General features: G+C 39.6%; 4 protein-coding genes across 5 annotated transcripts; 3 read left to right on the top strand and 1 right to left on the bottom strand.

Annotated features, from left to right (window-relative positions):
- The first annotated feature begins 3568 nt into the window (after positions 1–3568).
- Positions 3569–5609, top strand: LOC133976511 (inosine-uridine preferring nucleoside hydrolase-like). Its single transcript, XM_062414732.1, has 7 exons — positions 3569–3748; positions 3973–4152; positions 4301–4412; positions 4499–4635; positions 4781–4858; positions 5246–5362; positions 5457–5609. Exons 1-7 carry the CDS (start codon positions 3569–3571, stop codon positions 5607–5609), a joined length of 957 nt encoding a protein of 318 aa, XP_062270716.1.
- A 1874-nt stretch (positions 5610–7483) lies between these two features.
- LOC133976279 (inosine-uridine preferring nucleoside hydrolase-like) lies at positions 7484–10309 on the top strand. The gene is made up of 8 exons (XM_062414444.1): positions 7484–7577; positions 8268–8452; positions 8533–8712; positions 9064–9175; positions 9258–9394; positions 9550–9627; positions 9725–9841; positions 10052–10309. Exons 2-8 carry the CDS (start codon positions 8273–8275, stop codon positions 10175–10177), a joined length of 930 nt encoding a protein of 309 aa, XP_062270428.1. The 5' UTR covers positions 7484–7577; positions 8268–8272; the 3' UTR covers positions 10178–10309.
- Positions 10262–14393, bottom strand: unc50 (unc-50 homolog (C. elegans)). 2 transcript variants are annotated; one of them, XR_009924821.1, is made up of 7 exons: positions 14277–14393; positions 12709–12980; positions 12351–12471; positions 12028–12167; positions 11738–11845; positions 10471–11356; positions 10262–10381 (listed from the first exon to the last, which is right to left on the bottom strand). XR_009924821.1 is itself a non-coding variant. In XM_062414445.1 (6 exons), the coding sequence occupies exons 2-6, from the start codon at positions 12974–12976 to the stop codon at positions 11220–11222; spliced, it is 774 nt and encodes a 257-aa protein (XP_062270429.1). In that variant the 5' UTR covers positions 12977–12980; positions 14277–14393; the 3' UTR covers positions 10338–11219. The 2 variants fall into 2 exon arrangements, 1 of the variants encoding a protein (XP_062270429.1); XM_062414445.1 differs by having other exon boundaries at positions 10338–11356.
- A 769-nt stretch (positions 14394–15162) lies between these two features.
- On the top strand, positions 15163–22003 carry LOC133976426 (NADH-ubiquinone oxidoreductase 75 kDa subunit, mitochondrial-like). The gene is made up of 18 exons (XM_062414637.1): positions 15163–15257; positions 16490–16566; positions 17063–17154; positions 17392–17499; positions 17650–17726; positions 17853–17934; positions 18182–18312; positions 18439–18624; positions 18779–18913; positions 19006–19120; positions 19237–19382; positions 19520–19648; positions 19784–19913; positions 20000–20160; positions 20280–20610; positions 20724–20858; positions 21439–21511; positions 21723–22003. Exons 2-18 carry the CDS (start codon positions 16494–16496, stop codon positions 21812–21814), a joined length of 2196 nt encoding a protein of 731 aa, XP_062270621.1. The 5' UTR covers positions 15163–15257; positions 16490–16493; the 3' UTR covers positions 21815–22003.
- Positions 22004–22087: the final 84 nt, after the last annotated feature.

Below are 22087 nucleotides of genomic sequence, written 5' to 3'. Positions count from 1 at the left end.
TATATAAAGTTTGCATATCTAGTTAGAGTGTAGGCAAAGCCTTTTTAAGTGCAATTACAAAGTTTTAAGAGCTACAATCCAAATGTTTTGCTTCACTGAATCTGTTTTATTGTAAATGTGCGCACTTGCACACAGCAGTCCAATCTGTTTGTGTTTGTGTTGTATACTATGTTTATGCAACAGATTCAAAGATCATTAACTCTTTATAAATGTGGAAGAGTCTTCACATCCTACCTCTATGGCAAAGGAAAGCAACAATAAAAAGGCCATAAAAACTGTGATGGCATGTGTTAACTGTAAAATGTGTATGAAAATAAGATGTGATCTTAGCTGTTCTGAGCACAGTTTGAATCCCAATGAAGAAATGTCCTTGTTCAGTCCTTTCCAGGAGCTGCAATCTTGCATATGTAACATCATTTGAGGCCGGAGTCTGAGCAGAAGAGATGGGAGGTGGGATGATGGCACCCAGGACTCGCCCCAGGGATGGGCACAAATACATCAAAATGTATTTCCAAATAAAATACCAAATACCCACCTTAAAAATGTATCAAAATATGAATCAGTGACAATAACTCAAAGAATGTGTCAAGAATGCAGCATACAAGCTTCCACCAGTTCAACTCCCTTACCTGCTCTCCTCATTGTCTCCCATTCTCTCATTCATTTCTCCTCACAGGTCCCTGCTACTCCTAACTCCCCCTCCAATCACGTTCTGAATCTGAATCTGAGGGAGAACGAATTTGAGGCATGTTGTATGATTGTGGCTTACTGTAGCCTACATATTGTGTAGGCTAAATACAGTCAACAGCAGAACATTATTTGGGTACATTTCTAAGAAAACAACATGAGCCAGAATTAGCCTACTTCAAGTGGCGGAGAAGGTTGTCAGTCACCCATGGTGCTGCAGCAGCACACATATTGACATTGAGATACAAACCTCCTATGTAGACTACACAAGAAACAAAAGGAAACCGTGTAACATAACAATAACTTTAAAAACGTGATTCTTTGAAAGTGCACTGGCGAAAATCAAAGAGAGTGACACACTAACACAGAGTTAGTTAGCAGCTAACATTAAAAAGTTAAATAGCCTAGCCTTACAAAGAACACCTAACGTTACACTGAACAGGAACATGCCATAAACTTGTTACTAAAATAAACTAGCTAAATTTGGTTGCTCACCTTGCTTTTAAACAACTTCCTTGACAGGTAGGGACAAAGCACCAAACACCTAGGACTCCAATCTGCAGCACCGCGCGTTTTGTGTTGTGATGACCAGTGCATTGCCCGCCCGTAGCGTGTGCAATGTGCATGCCCATAGCAAGTGTGAAACAGCGCCAAACATTCCCGGTGGCCGAGAGCGGTATCACAGGGGCTTGACCATGCGAGGGTGCCACAGACAGACAGAGAGACAGAGATTTCGTGCTTTATAGATAGATAGATAGATAGATAGATAGATAGATAGATAGATAGATAGATAGATAGATAGATAGATAGATAGATAGATAGATAGATAGATAGATAGATAGATAGATAGATAGATAGATAGATAGATAGATAGATAGATAGATAGATAGATAGATAGATAGATAGGTATCATCGATGGATATATAGATATATAGATAGATAGATAGATAGATAGATAGATAGATAGATAGATAGATAGATAGATAGATAGATAGATAGATAGATAGATAGATAGATAGATAGATAGATAGATAGATAGATAGATAGATAGATAGATAGATAGATATCATCGATGGATATCATCGATGGATAGATAGATAGATAGATAGATAGATAGATAGATAGATAGATAGATAGATAGATAGATAGATAGATAGATAGATAGATAGATAGATAGATAGATAGATAGATAGATAGATAGATAGATAGATAGATAGATAGATAGATGTCATCACAGTGTTTCACAGAAAGTATTTTGAAAATACAAAAATACACAACACTGAAGTATTTTGATACAAAATACGAAGGCATTTTCATAATCTCAATAAAATACATATTACAAAAAATACATGTATTAGAAATACTGCCCATTCCTGGTACCACCCTAACAGAGGTTTGAGAGCGGCTGTCACAGCTGGAGGAGGCAGAACCTATACTACAGCAAGCCACCAGGGGGCAATGCAGATGTTTTGGCTTCACTTTTGGGGAGGTTGCATGACTTTTGTCTGGCACAATATACTTCACCTACTACACCAACATGTCCATCAACTTCCCATATTTCACCTCGGTCTTCCAGAACAGGAAGCCAAAGAACAATCAAGACCTCTTCTTTTACAACAAACTGTGACTTTCTTCATCTGCAAACATTTTATTTTACATTGACAAACATCATATGTGTAATTAATGGCACAATTCAAATTGGATTAAAAAAATTGTCTCTCACCATTGACAACCATACATATTTTCTCTGAAATAGAAAAAGATTATTGTTATATCTGCTTTCAAACAGAAACATGGATGGTTTATCCATATTTGAAAGGCAAGGGGGAAAGCAGTGCTGCAGGCACGCATTGATACATGGGTGTGCCTGTTACACAACATTTTGTCTTTAAAAGCCTTTGGCTACAGTGATCTGAAGTCGTTGAACATCTATCAAAGCAGACAGCAGACATCTCTCATTCTCCACTCAACAGGTGAGGATTTCCAGAATATTGTTATTTCAGAGCATTTTGAAGATACATACATTTGACAGTGTGGGTATCAATATGATTATAAGTACTGGGGAAGTTAATTTAAAAATCTAATCCAAAACAATAGTAGTTAACAACTATTTCAGTCAACTAATTGCATTATCAAAGTGTTTCAAATGTCTAATTGTTATACCTGCTTTGAAATTAAATCGTTTGATTTAATCAATTTGTGAATTAGATTGAACTAATTGAATCTTTTAAGCAATAAAATAACAGCTTATAACTCCACAATGTCGCTGCATGTGATGGCAGATCAAACTTTTATTTTATTTCATACTCGTGTTGCGCAGACAAACATACTTCCAAACCTCAGTACACTGCTTTTTAAACAGTTAAAAAGTTGTAAAAGTTGTATCTTCTGTTTAGCTGACACATTCAACGTTTTAAATCTAATGTTGTGGTGCAGAGATCACTCTAGGCATTGATTGATGATTGATAATATTGTGTATTGCAATTTTAAAAAAGTGCAGAAAAAAGCAGACAGAGTATATGCACCTGGAAATGTTGCTACACAGTTCAACTAATGTGCCATATTAATTATTTATATTTGGCTTTATAAATCCGGCTTTATTATTTGGTTACAGCTGTCATACCCTTGGGCCATTTGTTGCATCATTCACTTGAATTGTGGGCGACAGCTTTGCTGCTTCTTTACCAACATCAAAAGAATTTGCTTCAGGAAATAAAAATGTTAATAAGAACAAGTCAAGCTGGTATTTATCCTGCTCCAGCATGTAGAGAGAAGTTGTTTTGTTCATCAGAGACCGGAGATCATTGTTGTGGAAGAACATGTGCTTTATAAGGAACTACGCCTCGTCAAGTGTGACCTTTTTCTTGTGGTTGAACGTAGGATGAAGAAGAAGTTGGTCATTGATCTGGACACAGGGGTGGATGATGCTGAGGCAATTATGATGGCCCTTAGCGACCCTAATGTGGAGATTTTGGGGATCACCTGCTGCCATGGCAACACATCACTGGAGAACGTCCTCAAGAACACTCTTCGAGTCTTGAAAGTGTGCAACAGGCTGGATGTACGTACTTTTCAGACTGTAACTTTGTACATTAGTGTGTCAGCTGCTTAGTTGTAATTGGCTGGTGTGATTTGGGGAGGGGTAATTATTAGGATAAGCTGCTAGGACTGGGTGACAATCCCTAACACAAGTAGTTCAGTATCTATATGCTGACTTTCTACTTTTGGTCATTTTTCCATACATGATGCTACTGTATCTAAATCCCAACATATCATACTCTACAGATCCCTGTGTATCGTGGCTGCTCACACCCTCTGCTGGCCCGTCAAAAACATGCTGGAGATTACCACGGGAAAGATGGACTTGGCGATGTGCCCGATCCAGACGCTCCAGGTCTGGAGCTGCTGCAGAAGGAGAAAGCTGTGCACGCCTTGATTAGGATGGTCAAACAGAACCCTGGAGAAGTGAGAACAATATACTCATTGTATTCACCAAAAGACATTACATTAGAGCCATGACTCTAAGACAATATTCCCAATATTCAAAGCAAGAGAAAAGAAAGGAAGAACATAGAATAATACATGTGTGTTGCTTTGTTGCTGCTGTCTAAAGGTGACTCTGGTGGCCACGGCCCCCCTCACTAACCTGGCGGTCGCAGTGCAACTGGCTCCTTCCTTTCCTAAGAAACTGAAGGCACTCTATATCATGGGAGGCAACACTGAATGTATGTTACCTGTCAGTCACTTCAAAACATGCTCTCAGTCTGCCTGCCTGGACGTAACTGTTATTGTTCTCTTTTGTGATCTGCAGCCAGAGGTAACACCACAGTGTGTGGAGAGTTTAACTTTGTGGCTGACCCCGAAGCTGCCTACATTGTGTTGGACCGCTACACCTGCCCCACCTACATCGCCACCTGGGAATTCAGTTGCAGGATGAGCCTGCCGTGGGTGAGGCTGAACACACTACTTGAAAAGCTTTACTGTATATGTTAACACAGTATTTATGTTTAAATGAATGTGAAAAGAAATTCAATAATTCCCTCTCGGAGAGACTTCATTTGCACAGTTAACACTCGTTGTTGTTTTTTCTCAGTCTTTCTGTGACGAGTGGCTCGCCCAACAAACTGAGAAGGCGGCCTTTATGAAAAAGATTACTTCCCTCTCTATGACGGTAAGAGATTACAATGATATGTGGAGGGGGAAAATATTATTTTTTCCTTTATGACAATTGTTGAGAAGCATCAAATGGCTGCATTTAAGACCAAGTCATTCAACCTTAGTGTTCTCAGTGTTTTTACTGCATTAAGATTAGCTTTCTATTAAATTATGATTACATGTCATTTTGCAGCTCCAAGCAAATTACAGTTTATTACAACTAAAGTCCTGCCAAAAGCCAAAAGTGCCAAAATAGAAAAAATATGTAACAAACACAATATTGAAAGAGATTGTGTTATAGGACCCCAAATTCAAATGTTTGGACACTGCTGTGGTGCTTTCAGTGCCATATGATTCTGTGTCACATGTCTAAAAGTCTTCTCGTGATGAATTGTTACTGCAGAAAGCTAAGTCAGCAGAATATCAAAAGGAGATCACAGCAGGCAAAGGGTTCAATTCCTGCGACTGCTACGCCATGGCTGCTGCCCTCGATGACACACTCATAACAGACAGTGAAGAGGTGAGCCGCAACTGCTTTTTTAAAATCCGTTTACGTTACAAAACATGTCAGTTTAAAATCATTTTCCCGACAACTTTTTGCGTTCCTCTTCCAGGTTGCGGTGACCGTGGAGTTGGAAGGGACCTACACCAGAGGCATGATGGTGCTGGACTACATGGAGCTGCTGAAAAAGAAACACAAGGCATTCATCATGAAAAAAGTTGACTTGGAGAAATTCAAGGAAATGCTGATGAATGCACTGAAGTAGAAATATACTGTAACAAGCTAAAAGATAAAAGCATGTCATTTTGTCTACAACTTGATAGGGACATTTAAGTGAGAACTATGTGAGAAGTGAAAGTGAATTTCCTTTTTTTCTTCAGGAAGTCATTTAGAGGTTTGGTTAAAGCAGGGGATGGCAACTAAAACCACAGAGAAACATGTGGGGAATAAATTGTTCCCAGGCAGTGCTTTTAAGTGGTTTGGACGCAAAAGGAAAGCTTTTTAAAGATCTTATTTACCAATATACTTAATCTACACCATAAATGACTATAAGAGTACTATAAAATGAAAAACAATGCGATTGAAGTTTCAGCATATTTGGATGCTGAAAACATTTGATTAATAAAGCATGTGCACTACAAAAGACTTCTTTTCTAAGAGTATACAACTCCCTCACTGTGTATTCCTTTTTGTTAGTCTCTGAACCTCTGGGTCAAAAGCATTGACTTCTTCTAGAAGATATTCTGACTCTGTTCTGGATGCTGATTTTTTACTAATAAATAATACAGAAGCATCCTGTTTTTACAATCTTTATTTCTTCATCTCTCACTTGGATTTCCACCACATACAGCGCACTTGGAAGAGAGACATACATCTGTGTGTGGCTGAAACTTTTTTGACAGGTAAATTAATGTCTATGTGCTCTGCCAGATCAATGTAAATCTGATGAGTCTGCTTGTTGATCATTGCTCTTTTCAGTATTATATCATATACATCTCGTCTGCAAAGTGCACAAATGACTCAACTGTGACCGTGCTCAGGTTCTTAAACAAAAACCAGTAAGACATCCCTTTGAATTTAGAATTTACAGTTCAGTTTCATTTAGTGGATGCTCTTATCCAAAGCGACGTACATCTGAGATCTGATACGATACAAGCAAGGATCTAGTCAGAGAAGAATAACTCGAGTAAGTACCATAAAGCTAAATGTAAGTTTGATAAGAGGTAGGGGCCAGCAGGCAGTGCACAGAGGCAATGCATAGTGTGCATAGAAGTAGATTTTCTTTAGATCCAAGTGTGGAGGTGCTTGGAGGTGGAGAACTGGGTCTTTAGTCTTTTCTTAATGACTAAGAGAGACTGTTTGGTAACTCATTCCACCACCAGAGAACTACAGAAGAGAAGGATAGTGATACCAGACACCTTTTGACAGAGCGTAGTGAGTGGGAGTTAAATTTACATTTAGCATTTCTATATATGATTATTACATTCTCAGTGAAATGTACTGTTTCAGTGCACTGATATTATTTTATACAATTAGGTTTATTGTTAAACTGTAAAATATATCTCCATTACATATCTTTGTCTTTGATAATTACATTTGAGGGAACAATGCAAAAAAATGTTGTTTATGTATATGTTCTGTTTATATATATATATATTGATATCATTTTTTTAAATTCACAAATATCAGCATCAGCCCCAAAAGTTTGGTGATGTCCTCCCCAGTCAGAGGGAAGAATGAGGAGAGTGCAGCCCTGTTACCTGTTACCTGTATCAAAAGGATCTTCTTATGTTTGAGCACATATGTTCATTTTGGACCTTTGACGGTGATTTGTAACAGTTGGAAGGTGATAAATTATGTTATCATGTTAACAGAGGCTTAAGAAAAAAGTGTGCTTACAGTATACAGTATATGTCATTGTTACCGGCCACAAGCCTAGGGGTACCTGGACCAGTGGCTATTTTTCTACACAGTTTTGGTTGTGAAGAATAAATGCACCTATGGCCAGAGATGTGATGTCATCAAGTGACGTCTGAGAGCAACACCTTGAGCTAGTGACGTCACAGCCCCTTATTGTATAAAACGCCTCCATTTTATTTGCTCTGGGTCAGTCCACTGTCTCAGACCCACTCTGTGACAGCGTGCTCACCGATATCCAGTGTTATCAATAAACATCCAACACCACAGCAGACTTTGGACAAGGACTTGAGTGATTTTTCTTCAACAGTTGGCTGTAAGTAGCAGTAAGGAACAGACATGAGTTTATCAGTGTGTGACCTCGGCATTGTTTGTTAATTTGTCATTTGCTGGAAGATTTATTTATTTTTGGTCATTTACCTGTTGACTTTGGCTTTCAGAGCTCAGTTGAGCAGAGCATGTTTCAGCCTACATGGACTGTTTGACTGGTACATAATTGTGCAGTGGGCAGACGACAGGTTTCACATAAGCCACTTTTTCAAGAGTGACAAGTACTGTTCTCCCTGTTTGGTCACATTCTGGATGGGAATGTTAAGAATTTTGGATGAACCTCCAGGGACATTCACAAGAGCAGGGAACAGCTGTAAACCATCTGGAAAGTTATAGCTGGCTCATACAACACTTTTCCCCCTTACTGGCCAGGCTGTAACTCTGCAGCGAACCTCACCGACTTGACCTGCAGGGATGGTTAACCCTTTCTTTCCTACCCTTGCTTCTTCTTCATCTGATACAGTAGCACTTAGAGTTGACACTATGGCTTCGGGTCTATTCTCACTAACATGTGATAACTGCAAGCTCACACCCAGATGTGTGATTCGGGTTACTTTTAACGACAAAGACCTGGATTACTTATTGTATCTCAATTGGAGGATTATGTTGTGTGCTAAACGTGGACACATTATCATGTTCTTAATACACAGAATCCTCCGTCTTTCATTTCTTTCAGATAAGATGAAGAAGAAGTTGGTCATTGATGTGGACACAGGGATAGATGATGCTCAGGCCATCATGGTGGCCCTGGCAGACCCCAATGTGGAGATTTTGGGGATCACCTGCTGCAATGGCAACACACCCGTGGAGAACGTCCTCAAGAACACACTAAGAGTCCTGAAAGTGTGCAACAGGCTGGATGTGAGTTTTGGCTACAACTTGTATATGATAGAGTGATGACTTCCTGGATAGCATGAGGTAAAACCTGTAATAATCTACAGATCCCAGTATACCGCGGCTGTACAGAACCCCTGCTGGCCCGCAAAGTCCACGCTGGAGATTTCCACGGGAAGGATGGGATGGGTGATGTCCCGGATGCAGACGCTCCAGGCCTGGAACTGCTGCAGAAGGAAAAAGCTGTGCAGGCCATGATCAAAATGATCAATGAAAACCCTGGAGAGGTGGGTCGATAGTATACCTCAAACACCATTAGAGGCATCAGAGTTTTAGTCCCCTGAAGCACAGTTTCTTAAACTTCCATCAATCTAGCACAAATTATGATGAAATTGGTTATTATTGTAACTTAACAATTTTTAAAAATGCTTTAGTTACTGTATTATTTATGCACTAACCCTTATTTTATACAATATTTGCATTTTAAGCATCTTTTAGCAGAATATTGACAGACCTTTAACATATTTTTAATAATCTATTCTATCGATGAAGCCCTGATTAGGTGCCAACTACTACAGAAGATGGTGCATGATCAATACATTTAAAAGCTCTGCTATTCTTTCTTGTTGTGTGTTCAGGTGAGTCTGGTTGCCACGGCACCCCTCACTAATCTGGCCCTCGCTGTCAAACTGGAGCCCTCCCTCCCTGAGAAACTGAAGGCGCTCTATATTATGGGAGGAAACTGTGAATGTATGATACCTGTCACACATTTCCAAAAAAAGTATGTTTTCTCTGAGTCAGACTTATGACTGTGTGTTTGTGATGTGTGCAGCCAGAGGTAACAGCACAGTGTGTGGAGAGTTTAACTTTGTGGCTGACCCAGAGGCGGCCTACATTGTATTGAACCACTACACCTGTCCCACTTACATCGCCACCTGGGAGTTCAGCTGCAGGAACTGCCTGCCATGGGTGAGATTACCACACATCTGTAATATAACAAAAATTACCTGAGAAAATAAGCCTGAAAATGCATAAAGCCAAAAGTATTTATTTTAACATATAGTTTTCCTTATTACAGTGTTGAGAAAGTTCCCTTATTTCCTATCTTTCTTTTTTTCTCTCAGTCTTTCTGTGACGATTGGCTGGCTCAAGACACAGATAAGGCTCGTTTCATGGAGAAGATTTCCAGGTACACCAGGAAGGTACGAGTCTGTCCTGCGTGTTATTTCAACAGACTGAACAAGAATTAAGAAGAAATGTGAGATTTTTTATTTAAATGTTTAATTGTCGTCACTGCAGATGGTCCAGACAGAGCGGTATCAAAAGGAGCTGGTGGCAGGAAACGGGTTCAACCCCTGTGACACCTTTGCTTTGGCTGCTGCCATCAATGACACTCTGGTGATAGAAAGCGAGCAGGTCAGAACGCTGCTTTTATCCCTTTTACATCAAATTTCTTCAGATATGTCTCGATAAAATAGAGAAATATAGAATCTGATTAATATGCTCCAGATTTGAAATAAGTGTAACTAAATTATTAAAGCGCAGCACATATTTTCTACATCAAAAGAAAACCCCCAAAGCCAGATGTCTCAATATTGGACACAACTTCCTGTGTTCCTCTTCCAGGTTGCAGTGTCAGTGGAGTTGGAGGGAACATACACCCGAGGCATGATGGTGCTTGATTACCTGGACCTGCTGAATAAAAAAACACAAGGCCTTCATCATGAAGAAGATAGATGTGGAGAAGTTTAAAAAAATGTTGATGGATGCACTAAAGTAGCTTCTCTGAGCCAGTGTTATACTTTTTGTAATATAAAATTCTTATCACTTTATACTTATTATTCTATATAACATAATCAGCATGTCACTGTTCTGTACACAGTATGTCTCAGAAGATATTGTGTCCCTATGTATCTATATAGATAATATAAAAAGAATTACACCATAAGTTTAACACTCATATATAATTCGAATGGCTTACAAAAATGTTCTTAATTATTTCAGACCTTCTTATCAGATATAGATGCTTCAACATGAATCTGCACTATAATGTGAAACAAACATCTGTATAATCGCCTGTGATGTTCCAGCATTATGAGGGTCAATAGTGCCACTGTGAGATTTTAGCATGTTACTACAAAATCCTGCAAAAAACCATCCAACAATAAATAAAATCCCTAGAAACATGCAAATCTTTTAAGGCAAGGTGCTGGGAGGTTGAAACGATGCAGAATGGACCAGCATTAGGAGAGCATGGATCAGATTTATTTCACAACTTAAGTTAATAAAACCTTTTATTGAAAGTGCTTTGGAATGTACACTTCAAGAAAAAAGTTAAAGGAAAAAAAAAAAAGTCTGAATCCCATGTTCCTCCACTTTTTTAAGAAAACTTATTGAAACAAAGCATTTTTTTTTTCCTCTTCAGAAACAATCCTCTGTGTGTGTATATATATTACAACCTGCCACAATACTATTTACAAATCATACAAAAAGAACTACAATAAAAGCTGTAATCCCATCTTGTTTTCAGCAACTTGTCCAAACACATCACTGTTCACTGACTTTGGAGCTCCAGCTCAACATAAGAGCCAAACAGAAAATCAACAGAGTCAACCAGCGTCAACCAACCCAGTGTCCCAGTTTACTGAGAGTCAACCAGAGGCAGAGTCCTTCTCAGCCGGACGTTGACTGACAGCAGCAAGAAACTGATTTGTTGTCACCTAGATGTGAGTTGAAAACAGATTTTGAGTCGGCCTGGAGCCAACGAGTGTCCGACTTCAGAGACAAACTGGTTCTACTGGACTCTGTACTTGTAAAACCAGCAGAGGCCTCGAGTAAAGTTCCAGCCCAGAGAGACAGAGAGGACGTAGATGAGGGCGAGCAGGGCGAAGGGGTAGAGCAGCACCACTGTGTTCTGCAGGAAGGGCAGAGCTGTGTGGATACATTTAAAAAAGACAGTTAACACAACTTTTTTGACAGATAGTGTTACGCAACTACTCAATTTCTTTATTTTCTGTGAGAAAATCACAATTACACTCATTTTTGTTAATTTAAAGTTTCAATGTTGTTTCACTTGTGGTCACACCTACTAGCAGTGTATTAGTTAAAAAGTAGTTTTGACCACTAGATGGTGGCAAAACAACATAATGAGTCTGTGTCCAGCTTCTCTAAAGACACACTCCCTAAGTTTGTATTAAAGCACAGCACGAACAAGGTGACACACTTCTAGAAATTGTCCATTCACCGCAATATTGCCATTTTCTTTAGGAATGACTTTAAAATAATTTAATGTTAAATGTGACTGGGACTTACCATTGTACCCCAAAAAGGTGATGTACAGATAATAACCGATGGCTATCAGCCACAAAGTGTTCCCTACAAAACATCCCAGGAACCATTCTGAATTTATCACCACGATATCTGACAGACACAAAACAACAAACTGTTAATAAAGATACAAACACTTCAGAAGACTTTGATTTCCTTTCATCCCAAGTAACTTTTTATCTGGTTACATAAAATGCTACAATTATATATTTATCTAAAAATGTTACAACTTTCAAACAAACTGATAAAAGTCAAAAGAGACAGAATCTACTCACGGTTGATGAAAAAGAGCTGCAGGAAGTGCAGGATGACTAGGAGTGGGTAGAAAGCATTGAGGTGAACATCGAATGCGTAGCCCCACTCGACATCAAAATTCCTGCTGGGATGCTTTAGCAGGTACTTGTTGCTGATCACCCTGGAAAAGACAAAACGAATAATATTTCACCTGCATTAAAGAGTCAAACAAGTCCACCTTTAAGTTCAGTTGTGATGAACTGAATCCGACAGTCTGAGTCAAAGAAAAAGACTTCTCAGTTACAGTAAGTGGAGTAAATGTTTTACTTCTACAAACAAACAAACAAAGAAACTTCCTACTCACCACATGAGGGTTGATATGAGCAGACCGACTCCTATGCAGTCAACAAAGACCACCCAAAGTAGCAGCTTCAGTGTCTCTAGGACTCCCATGTCCAACACCAGACCAAAGCCTATTGTTGATACTGCACAGACACACAGGAAGAGAAATCATAACTAATCCATGCTCACACCTAAAGTTCAGTTATCACAGGATCAGGATTTGACTGATAGTATGACGACCTGATCAAATGAAAAACACTATGCTGTTTAAATTATATTGAACAACACTGAAAGAGAGGCGTGGATATGAATACACAAATATCCTCATGACTCATCCGAAATGTGTTTCTTTACACTGTCAGTAAGAAAAAGTGACGTACCACACAGCCAGATGCTGAGCACGACCAGAAAAGCAGGATCGTCTCTGGCCCACTGGTCCTTGGTCTGTTTCCTGTAGTGAAAGTTGCGGTAGACTCTCTGTGGTGACGTAAACAAGTAAAGCATCTGCCACAGTGCAAACTCAAAGTCCATCGCCCTGAAATGGAGCAGCCGCCGCAGGTACTTGTAGCGTTTGGCTCCCGCCGTGTGGCGTGCGGCATCCCTGGCGCTGAGGGCACCGTTGCTGTTCGGCGTGGTGGTCGGCAACATGGTGCTGAACGGTTAGAAGTGCATGTGGAAAAGAGGGAGATGAGAACAGATGAAGGTGAGAGAATGGAGGATGAGGGAGGAAAAAAATACTACATTGATTTATGCATCCTGATGAAGTTTAGTCTGTGCACACCAACAGTGAAGATGTGTGAACTTTACTTTAACAATAAAATAGTATATTTAAGAACTTACATTTTACATTTTCTTTCTGCTGCATTACTTGTGAACATTTCTGATTTCAAGTTTTGTCCTATTCTAACAGTTATATTGCCCCAAATCTCTCAACGCAAATATAACCAAATATGATCAAAATCACAATTAATACTATGTATAATATAACAGTCTTTGTTATGTATGATGTATTTTGGCAATGACACAAAGTGGGTTATAGGATCACGCACAGCTTTATTTCCAGAGTCCAGGTTACGGTCAATGGGTGATCGAGCTTTTGCTGTACTGACTCCTCAGCTTTGTAACAGTTCATATTCAGTTTGCTGACACTGTTTGTGCTTTTCCTGTCATAAGACACATTTACATAGACATGCCTTCTTTGTCTGGCAATTACAATTGTTTACAACTTTATTGTGCAACCGTCTGAGTTTGACCTTATTTAGTCTTAGCCTTTTAATGGTGTTGTTGTATTTTGCTGTTCTTGTAAAACATTTCATAATCTATATAATCATAATCTACTTGATGGATCGGCACATTTTTACAAATATTTATGGTTGCCCAACGCTGAATCTTACTGTCTCAAGCTCATGCATTTATGAATTAAACGTGTACATTATAATTATTATTATTATTTGGTGTCATTGAAAGATAGTACATTTTGAGATTATAGCAGTGAAGCTAAATTACTGTCATACCAAACCAGTCCTACAGCCTATTTATATACGAATAATGCAGTCCAGTATCTGCATTTTTAAAGTACCCTTTTGAATTGGTGACTAATAACAGATATATATGAGTTATATGACAACAGCAAAGGCTGACGTTAGCAATAACAAGCTAACAACACATAAACAGAAGCTGCTACATACTGTTATACTGACTGTATTATAACCTTCACATTAGGTTTACTTATATATAGATCATTTATATATGTTAACCTCAGTTTCACCTTCAGTAAATGTTGATATATTTAATTTCCTTTAGCTGTGTTTGCTACTAACCACAGTTAGCATGACGCTAACTAGTTTATGATGGGATGGGCCTGGTCACTCTTATTTGAAACCGACTCGAACAGATAAAAAGCAGAATAGATAAACAGCGAAATGTCTCATCTCTAATGTGTATTTACCTGTTCTGTTGCTGTACTCCTTCACAGGAGAAAGCACCAACTTCACTTAGCTCGTTTAGTTAACTTAGCTGTTTGTAGACGCTTCCTCAACTGAGCTGAACTGTCGCGAAAATGAACACGTGTATACTTCCGGTAACACGCGGTGCATCATCGGAAATGTAGTTAATGTTGACAGTGAAGAATATAAACAGAAAAGCAATAGAAAGAAAGAAAGAAAGAAAGAAAGAAAGAAAGAAAGAAAGAAAGAAAGAAAGAAAGAAAGAAAGAAAGAAAGAAAGAAAGATGGTAATTATTTCCATTTTTTTTGCCTCAGTTTCGTATTCAAAACATATCAATATTATTTGGCATTATAATACTTCAGATATTAATGAAGTTATATATACAGGCAAAATCACATCATGTCAGTTACAAATATGAGGAAAGGCAGAATATTTCATTAAAAATACATGTAAAGATAATAATATATTTTTTAAAACATAATAAAAAATAAATAAAATAAAAGTATATAAATAATTAACTAAATAAATGAATTAATTAAAATCTGGGTGTTCATTTATATTTTAGTCAGGGGTTTCAGGGAATAGTCTCGTGTTTATTAATTTATTGCTTTAATTATTATTTTATAGCTTGAGTGATTTAAATAAAGAGTTCAGTTGTAGGAGAACATGTGCAATTTTAGGTGATATTTTGGAGAATTTGTGTTTATTATTTTAAAAAATTGACCTAAATAAAGAAGAATGACAAAATTAATCAGATATTCTGCAGCATTATATGACCTTTGTTACTGTGGAACTGTAGTGTTTAATAAGATGTTACTCACCGTTTAAACAACAGGGGGCGCTGTGCACTTTAAATCTAATTACAATCCTCCGGTAAACGCAGAGAAGAAGAAGTGAACTTCCGCTAATACGCCATAGCTTTTTCAGTGTTAGTGCTACTCTGATCACCGCTGTTCTGGTCCAGAAGGCCAAATAGCGCAAGGTAAGACTCAGAAACACATCACACACTCATAAGCATTTAAATACCCGCTTTATTTATTTGTAAGGGCAGTAGAAAATGATTTTTTGGTGTGTTATAACCCGCAGCAGCGCCTGTGTCCTTGAGTAGTACTCTGAGCTAACGCTGCTAGCCTGCAGAGCAAGGAGTCCTCACTGCAAGGTCCTAACTATTTGTTAGCTTCCTGTCCCATACACTGTCATAACATTACATTTTATGTCTTATTGATGGTTTATAAGTTATAGCTTTAGTTTTCTGCGTGATATCTCCTTAAAATACGTCTTGGTTCAGTAAAAGTAACACTGCTGTTGTTGACAGTTGTTTATTCTTTCTGTCCTAGTTATTTACTTTCTGTCCTATTTAATATTATTGATGTTCTATGTATTAGTATTATGTTATATTTATTTCTTTTTATGTATTAGTTCGTTTATTTAGTTATTTTACATGATTGCTCCTTTAATTGCGTTTTTTTAACCTCATTGCTGACATTTAAATTTCAGTTTTGGGATTAATAATCTTATCAATCTAACTATGTATCTATTTATGGTCATTCTTCAGAAGGTTGATTGCAAAAAAATTGATTATTAATTTATTGATTATGTCATGTTTTAATGCCAAAAAACGACTTGTCGTTTGTTCCACCTTTTGAAATATCAATACTTGCAGGTTTCTTTGTGTTTTTCTTTCTCAATAAGTGGAATACATTTGGATTTGAAGTTTTTTGGCTGGACACACATACAGAGAGGTCCTGTTATGTACAAACCATTTAAGAGTACTGTATATTCTCTGCAGGACAGATTATGTAGAGTATGTGATGACAAGTTGACAACATGAATAATTACTGGTAGGGTAATAAATAGTTGATAGTTAATTTATTTATGCCAATAAGTCACCGGTTCTGGCTTTTAAAATGTGAATTTTTGCAGTTTTGTATTATATGACAGTGAAAGATGGTTAGACAAAACATGGTTTGATGAAAGATGTGAAAGATGATCTCTGAGAAATTGTTGGTTATTGCTGTTGCTCGTGTTGATTGACTCTGACTATGTGGAATGAAAACTGTTTGTGTTTGAACGTTATCTGAATTGAACATTTGGTCGTCACGTCTCCCCAAGCCAGCTCAGATTGCAAGTGTTTGAATAGAGTTTGGTACATGTCATGTCAGACTGAGGTTAGCTCAGGTGTTGACTGTTTTCAACTCTGTTTTCTTCTCACAGCATCATGCTGCGACTGCCGAGTGTCGGCCGAGCTCTGGCCGGAGCCGCCAAGAGCAGCCTGGCTCCCTCCAACACCGGTAAGACGTGTGTGTGTGTGTGTGTGTGTGTGTGTGTGTGTGTGTGTGTGTGTGTGTGTGTGTGTGTGTGTGTGTGTGTGTGTGTGTGTGTGTGTGTGTGTGTGTGTGTGTGTGTGTCAAGGTCAACAACAGTTATTCTACTCAGTGTAATTGAACAGCGTGTCTTTGTATTGTAGTTTAGAAGTACATTGTGAAAGCCATTATTTTTGTTATTCTTTTTGTAGTGTTTACTTTCAATATGTTAAAAGCAAAGCATTTGTATTCAAAGTCACTAGTTCTAACATAGAGCAGTGTTTATTAGTGAAGGATACTCACACATATAGTTGCAGATCTGTTTCATTATTATCATATAATAACGATGTATCAAGATATAGCTCTGTTACACTTTCTTCTGCTTTTTGTGGAATCACAATATTCATTCACATAATTCATTTTTAATATATTGTGCTAGAATTGTAGAATATTTCAGTAAATTTGGCCTCTCATTTCATTCCAGTGCGTACTTCAGTGCGTGCTGCCAGCAACATGGTGGAAGTATTTGTGGATGGGAAACCAGTGGAGGTGGAGCCTGGAACGACTGTCCTGCAGGTAAAAACAACACACTATTGTTACTGCAGATGCTGATGCTTATATCATCTGCCATTCAAACAAACAACATTATAATATTTTGTCAGACATATTTTAGTGAGTGTAAGGACCTGGCATGAAGGCATATTGTGTCACCCTTGACATTTTTGCAGTAGTGTATTTCTATGTCAAACAAACTAAACTTCACCTTTTTTTGTTATCTTGCTTTGACTGACATCTGTTTCATTTCCTCATCAGGCCTGTGAGAAGGTGGGAGTCCAGATCCCTAGATTTTGTTACCATGAGCGCCTCTCTGTGGCTGGAAACTGCCGTATGTGTCTGGTGGAGATTGAGAAAGCACCAAAGGTAATGGAGCGCACCTGATCAGGTAGCAGGCAGATAGTTTCATAAGCAACCAACTCTGAGAGAAGGGAAGATGCTTTTGGACAGAAATTGCTGTAAATGCTTGCAATACTACTGTCTTATTAATGTGTGCGTGCTGTCATGTGTCCTCAGCCGGTGGCAGCCTGTGCCATGCCTGTCATGAAGGGCTGGAACATCCTCACCAACTCAGAGAAGACACGGAAAGCCAGGTACAGACTTCAACAGTCACCATCTGGTTCCATCCAAATATGATTCAAACTTTAAGCAAGATTTCAAATTGTCAATGAAGTTACTGTAAATAGACGTGATGAACGTGTGTGTGTGTGTGTCATTAGGGAGGGAGTGATGGAGTTCCTGTTGGCCAACCACCCACTGGACTGTCCCATCTGTGATCAGGGAGGAGAGTGTGACTTGCAGGTAAGTGTGGATAAGTGTATAGAAAACCCTGGTTTAGGATGAATAAATTATAATCATGACTTATTGGTTAAAGGGACAAATTAAAAAAAAAAAAAAAAAAAAAGTCCCACTTCCACTTCATGTTGTCTAACTACAAAGATAGTTTTTGGAGTTGGAAAAATCGAGTTGAATGGAAATTTTAGTTTGTTTTAATTCTAGTTTTGACATGTTATTTACCTTGTTAACACTCCACCTGCTGTGTTCCCAGGATCAGTCCATGCAGTTTGGATCAGACCGCAGCCGTTTCACAGAAGGAAAGAGAGCAGTGGAGGACAAGAACATCGGGCCGCTCATCAAAACCATCATGACGCGTTGCATCCAGTGCACACGCTGCGTCCGGTGAGACAGAAACAAAACATTCTTATTTAAACCCATTAGAATAATTTGATAATTTGGTGACAAATTGATGAAATATTAGACTCTCTAACTGTGTATTTGGGCATTGCTGCGTGTGTTGTTTTGTAGTTTCGCCAGTGAGATCGCCGGTGTTGAAGACCTGGGAACGACAGGACGAGGAAACAACCTGCAGATCGGGACGTACGTGGAGAAGATGTTCCTGTCTGAGATGTCAGGCAACGTCATTGATGTCTGTCCTGTGGGAGCGCTCACCTCCAAGCCCTACGCTTTCACCGCACGACCATGGGAGACCAGGTAGGAAAAAAGATGTGAAACTACAGAGTATCTAATAAATAAATTGGTTAAACGTAGTTACTACTAGACACTGAATTTGTGAAAAGTCCTGGGCTCTTTCCCACATCAGGAAAGTAGTTCACCCATTTCTTTCCATCTTCTGCTGTCTTTGTAGGAAAACCGAGTCGATCGACGTGTTGGACGCGGTGGGCAGTAACATCGTGGTGAGCACGAGAGGAGGCGAGGTGATGAGGGTGATGCCCAGGCTGAACGAAGACGTTAACGAAGAATGGATCTCTGATAAAACCAGGTAAAACACCCAAAGCCGGTTTAAGGTTTTAAGAGGGGCCATGCTTCAGATTGAATTCATCTCAATAGATAAGTAACATTATGGCTCCTCAGGTTTGCATATGATGGTCTGAAGAGGCAGCGGTTGACTCAACCACTGGCGAAGGATGAGTCAGGTCAGCTGACTCCGACCACCTGGGAGGATGCTCTGACTCGCGTTGCTGGAGCAGTAAGTGTGTCTATAGTTCTCTATTGGATCTTTCTGTTTAGGCCTCTTCCTATAATTGACTCTTAGTTCATTTGTGACATCAAAGCATAAATATGTGTGTGTATGTTTGTGTGTAGCTCCAGGGTGTGCAGGGCAATGAGGTCGCAGCCATAGCAGGAGGGATGGCAGATGCTGAAGCTCTTGTCGCCCTCAAAGACCTCCTCAATAGGCTCAACTCAGAAAACCTCTGCACTGAGGAGCTCTTCCCAATGGCGGGGGCAGGGTAAGACTGTATGTGTGTGTGTGTGTTGTTGTAGTAATGATAAGTTTAAACCGTGCAAGAATACAACAAAACCCATGCTGTACAGGCTTTCCACAGTTTTTGCAGAGTCTCTAGCTGACAGTTATTTCTCTCTGCAGCGCTGACCTACGCTCCAACTACCTGTTGAACTCCCGCATCACCGGCATTGAGGAAGCTGACCTTCTGCTTTTGGTGGGAACCAACCCGCGCTACGAAGCTCCACTTTTCAACGCCAGAATCCGCAAGAGGTAAACTCATACATCACTCCATATTTCTTTTCTTCTACTGTTTAAAAGGTTGCACTTTTTTTTAAATCCAGAGCAAGTAAACTTCTGTGTATATAACTTGACTCCATCACTCTGCTCCTCCTCTTCTTCTATCAGCTGGCTCCATAATGACCTGCGTGTTGCCATGGTAGGTCATGAAGTTGACCTGAGTTATACATACGACCATCTGGGAGAGGAGGCTTCAATACTGAAGGAGATGGCGAATGGCACACACCCCTTCTGCCAGGTAAAGGAGAGAGAAACTTCAGATTAAAGAGCATTTTTCTGCTGATTGTGTTTTTAAATTTTCCCTGTCTTCTCCCCCGTCTCCAGGTGCTTTCATCTGCCAAGCGTCCAGTAGTACTCGTGGGCAGCAGCGCTCTGCAGAGAGAAGACGGAGCTGCTATTTTGAGCGCCGTCTCAACCATCGCTCAGAACGCCAGAACCAGCAGCGGAGTGGAAGAAGGCTGGAAAGTCCTGAATGTCCTGCACAGGTACAGAGAGAGCAGAGTAACTGTTACAGTGACTTGATTGTGAGAAGCAGCAACTTGGTAGTGCTCAAAAGATTGAATTTGAGCTTAAGCTTCACTAATGTGTTTGTGTGTGTGAGCAGAGTGGCCAGTCAGGTGGCTGCGTTGGATCTGGGCTACAAGGCTGGTGTGGAGGCCATTAGGAAAAACCCACCCAAAGTCCTGTTCCTCCTGGGAGCTGACAGCGGCTGCATCAGCAGAGCCGACCTGCCTAAACAAAGCCTCATCATCTACCAGGGTCACCATGGTGACGTAGGAGCACCAATGGCCGACGTCATCCTGCCTGGCGCTGCGTACACTGAGAAAAACGCTACTTATGTGAACACTGAGGGGAGGAGCCAACACACCCGGGTGGCCGTCACTCCTCCGGGAGTGGCCCGAGAGGACTGGAAGATCATCAGAGCCGTGTCCGAGGTGAGGAGGAAGTCACACTGCAGAGCATGTACCAATGTTAATAGAGTTTATTTAACATTTACCAAGAGCTCAGTCATTCAAAGGATTGTCTGTGTGTGTGTGTGTGTTATCAGCTGGCAGGTGTGTCGCTGCCCTATGAGTCCCTGGAAGAGGTACGATCCAGACTCGCCGAGGTCTCTCCTAACCTGGTCCGTTATGACGATGTCGAGGAGGCAAACTACTTCAAACAGGCTAATGAGCTTGCCCAGGTACACACACACACTCACACACACACACTCACACACACTCACACACACACACACACACACACACACACACACACACACACACACACACACACACACACACACACACACACACACTCAAACCTCACACAGAGTCATATTTCATTTCAGTCTGAATGGTCAGTTAAAAAGCACACCAGTAAAGTATGAGTAGAGTAAAAACTCACAAGTTACAATCCACATTTACACCCTGGCACTTTTCCTACAATTGTGCCTCACTGATTAGATGATTGTGGACAATTTATATTCATCAAAAATATATATTGTTGCATTTTATTGATAACCATGTGTTTGTGTTATTGCCTGCTTTAATGCAGCATAAGAAATAAGTCTTCCGTTACAAACAATACAAATATAAAAATGGAAACTCTTCACCTGCCTGTTAAGGTTTAGCTGAATAGGAGCTTACTTAGTATAGTTTGGTTATTTTGAAACATTATTACTCAAATAATAGTCACAGTTGCTTAAGTCCTCAATGTTTTTGAGGCAGAGTTGCTTGAGTCATCTTTGTCTCTGCTTTTTCTTTTCATTCTGTTCTTCTCAGGCTGTGAACCAGGACCTCATAGCAGCTCCCCTGATCCCACCTCAAATTTCAGTAAAGGACTTCTACATGACAGGTATAATTTACATTAGAAATACAGTGACATCTTGTTGATAAATAAACATGTTAAATTTGCTCAGCTGACTGTATCCAAGCCATGATAAATTAAAATGTAAACTTCAGCTCTCTATTTAACTCCAGGTTTATTTTGAAGGTCTAAATGTGTTAAATTTACTGTTTTAAAAAAATATTCCCCTCATGCCCTCTGTTTCCCTCTCTGTGCACAGACTCCATCAGCAGGGCTTCCCAGACGATGGCCAAATGCGTAAAAGCCGCAACAGAAGGAGCCGCCGCCGTCGACGAGCCTTCAGTTTGCTGAACACCCAACACATCTCAACGATTAACTCTTGGTTGTTCACTTCTCTGAACATACTCAGTGTTGCTCCCTAATTTAAAGTTGTCCTCGATGCTTATTGTAAAAAATCGTTTTCACACCTGAGAACGTGCTTTGTTGAATGGAAGTGAGAAACTTATGAAATATGAATAAAATCTTACTGTCTTTACTCCAGTTTGAGTCCTTTTCCTTTATTGTGTTGCATTTTTATTGTCTGTGCTTATAGCAAAGGCTCACAAGTCATCTGTCTTTTAGTAA

This window comes from Scomber scombrus, chromosome 24 (assembly GCF_963691925.1).
Source record: "Scomber scombrus chromosome 24, fScoSco1.1, whole genome shotgun sequence".
NCBI lineage: Eukaryota > Metazoa > Chordata > Actinopteri > Scombriformes > Scombridae > Scomber > Scomber scombrus.
The sequence above is the reverse complement of the archived record's forward strand: the minus strand, read 5'-3'. Positions and strand labels throughout refer to the sequence as shown.